This window comes from Periophthalmus magnuspinnatus, chromosome 11 (assembly GCF_009829125.3).
Source record: "Periophthalmus magnuspinnatus isolate fPerMag1 chromosome 11, fPerMag1.2.pri, whole genome shotgun sequence".
NCBI lineage: Eukaryota > Metazoa > Chordata > Actinopteri > Gobiiformes > Gobiidae > Periophthalmus > Periophthalmus magnuspinnatus.
The window spans coordinates 13308821-13311452 of record NC_047136.2 but is presented as its reverse complement, the minus strand read 5'-3'; the positions used below and the strand labels follow the sequence as shown (position 1 = coordinate 13311452).

At 47.8% G+C, this 2632-nt stretch overlaps 1 protein-coding gene across 1 annotated transcript; it reads left to right on the top strand.

The window, feature by feature from the left end:
- The first annotated feature begins 1218 nt into the window (after positions 1-1218).
- Positions 1219-2279, top strand: LOC117379096 (transmembrane protein 74). Its single transcript, XM_033975810.2, has one exon. It carries the CDS (start codon positions 1219-1221, stop codon positions 1966-1968), a length of 750 nt encoding a protein of 249 aa, XP_033831701.1. The 3' UTR covers positions 1969-2279.
- The last annotated feature ends 353 nt before the right edge of the window (positions 2280-2632 follow it).

Below are 2632 nucleotides of genomic sequence, written 5' to 3'. Positions count from 1 at the left end.
CTCTCCCTCTCTCTTCTCTCTCCCTCCTCTCTCTTCACTTTCTCCCTCTCTCCTCTCTCTGTTTACCTCTCTCCCTCTCTCTCCTTCCCCTATCACTCTTCTCTCTCTCCCTCCTCTCTTTCCTCTTTCTCCTCTTTGTCTCTCTCTCCCTCTCCTCCCACTCTTTCTGATTAGCTGAGATGAGAAGGACCCTCTCTCTCTTTCTCCCCTCGCTCTTTCTTCTCTCTCTCTTCTCTCTCTCCTCTTTATCTCTCTCCCCCTCTTCTCCCACTCCTTCTGATTAACTGGCGCTGAGGAGGACTCCCCCCTCTCTCTCTACCTTTCTCTCTTTTCCTCTCTCCTGTCTCTCTCTCCTCTCTCCCTCCTCTCTCACCTCTTTCTCTCTCTCTCTCTCTCTCTCCCCCTCTCCTCCCACTCTTTCTGAGTAGCTGACACGGAGGAGGACTCCCCCTTTCTCTCCCCCCTCTCTCTCCCCCCTCCCCCCTCTCTCTCTCCTGTCTCTCTCCCCTCTCTCCCTCCTCTCTGTTCTCTCTCTTCCCTCTCTCTCTTTCTCCTCTCTCCTGTCTCTCTCTCCTCTCTCCCTCTCCTCCCACTCTTTTTGATTAGCTGGCGCTGAGGAGGACTCCCCCTCTCTTCCCCCTCTCCCTCTCTTTCTCTCTCTCCTCTCTCCTGTCTCTCTCCCCTCTCTCCCTCCTCTCTTTCCTCTTTCTCTCTCTCTCTTCCTCTCCTCCCACTCTTTCTGATTAGCTGGCGCTGAGGAGGACCAGAACTTGTCACAGCGCATAACGAGCGAGTCAAGCCCGGTCCATGGGTGGAGTCTAGCGGACCTTTCCCTTCCTAATTACCCGGGAGCGGAGGCTGTCAGGGCGGGGAGACGCCAGAGGAGCGACCGCAGACGGAAACAGTGGTGTTGCGACTCCATTCACTTTAAAAACCGCGTCTTTATCGCCGCTTATTGATGCTGGATGAAAAAATCTACTGGCGTAAAGTGAAAAGCGGCTCCAGGGGAAGATTTTGAGCGAGTTTTACTGTGGGAATACTTAATGCTTGCGCCGGTGTTCTTTAAAACGCTTGCGCTGCAGAAGAAGATTGAAAACGCCACTGAATTTGCCACTCCAAGCGAATTTGGTGCTGCATTTTAATCACTTTTAATTGTTTTTTTTTCTGCACACACACACTTATGTTGGAATCGACAACAAGACCCTTGCGTTTACTCAAATGGAACTGTTTTACTTTGACCAAATCGAAACGAGGGGCGAGTTCACCGGGGGCAGCAGCATCAGCAGTGGTGCCTCAGAGTGCGCGTATCCCGGCGGAGGAGGAGGACTGGGGAGGTCGGCTCTGGCTTCCAACGCGCACCGGGGCCCCCAAACAGAGACATGTTTTGTGTGCCAACAGCAGCAGCAAAAATACGAGGATGGAGCTGACGATGTGGAACTTATTGGGACGTGTCCAGAGACGTGTAGATTAAGTGAAACTACATCTAGTGAGTATTACTTTAACGAGGAAGACGCGTTACAAGAGGACATCCCCGAACTTTATCTATTATCCGATGAAGATTTCAACTCCGATGGGAAATCTGTGGACTATGGCTTCATTATTGCGGTCACGTGTTTGTTGACTGGCATCTCTTTAGTGGCTATTTCTTATACTATTCCTCGTGATGTGAAGGTGGACCCCGACAGCGTGTCCGCGAGGGAGATGGAGCGACTGGAGCGCGAGAAAGCCCGAGTTGGAGCGCATTTGGACCGGTGCGTAATTGCCGGATTGTGCCTGCTGACACTAGGGGGCGTGCTTCTGTCCACTCTGCTCATGATATCTATGTACAAAGGCGAGATGATGAGAAGGAGAGCCTTTGCGTATTCCAAGCACGCGGCCAAGTTGTACGGCTCCATCGGTTTCAAAGCAGACTCCAGCCCCACGCGGGAATCCCGGTTAGCAGAGGAGGATTTGGAGGTGCTTAGCTGATCTATGAACACAGACTGTGAGAATGAGCTGATTAAGGCGCTGGTGCTGTTCTTAACGTGAGGTGAAGAGCTTTGATCCCATGTATGTCTTAATACTAAACTCCTTAAAAGTCCCCTATGTAGGCTTTTACTCAAACATTTTGAACTAGGCTACTTTTGGATGACTCTTCTTGGTATTTCACAGTTTACAGCTTAAAATCTATTGGAATACATAACAAGTTCAACAGAATCAAACTTGATTTTTGGTTTTATTGACTTATTGTAGCCATTTTGGTCTTTTGTCCCTTACAGGATGTCCCACTTTTTCATTGATGCCACATAAATTATAAAAAGTGAGATTTACATGTTTTTTTTCCTTGCAAATAAATCAAGACGTTTTTTTTTTATATATAGTGGCATTCAGGTTTGTAATATATTGGCTCCTATCTGTGTGAACGTTATGATTGAAACTGAAAATCATATGAAGTTATTGGAGTTAATTTCCTAAGTCCGTGTCTCCATGTTCCACTACATTCAATAACGTCTCCTGTTTGATGTGGTCACCCTTGTTGTCATGGCACAAGTCTGAGAGATGAGTGACGCTAAAAATGAAATGAATAAAAAAGCAGAAATAATCTTAATTGGGTCAATTAACTTTTGTGTATTACTGAATGGCAAGTTGAAAC

Bases quoted from the DNA above. Each gene is read 5' to 3' on its own strand.
- LOC117379096 (XM_033975810.2), top strand. From the start codon at position 1,219: ATGGAACTGTTTTACTTTGACCAAATCGAAACGAGGGGCGAGTTCACC.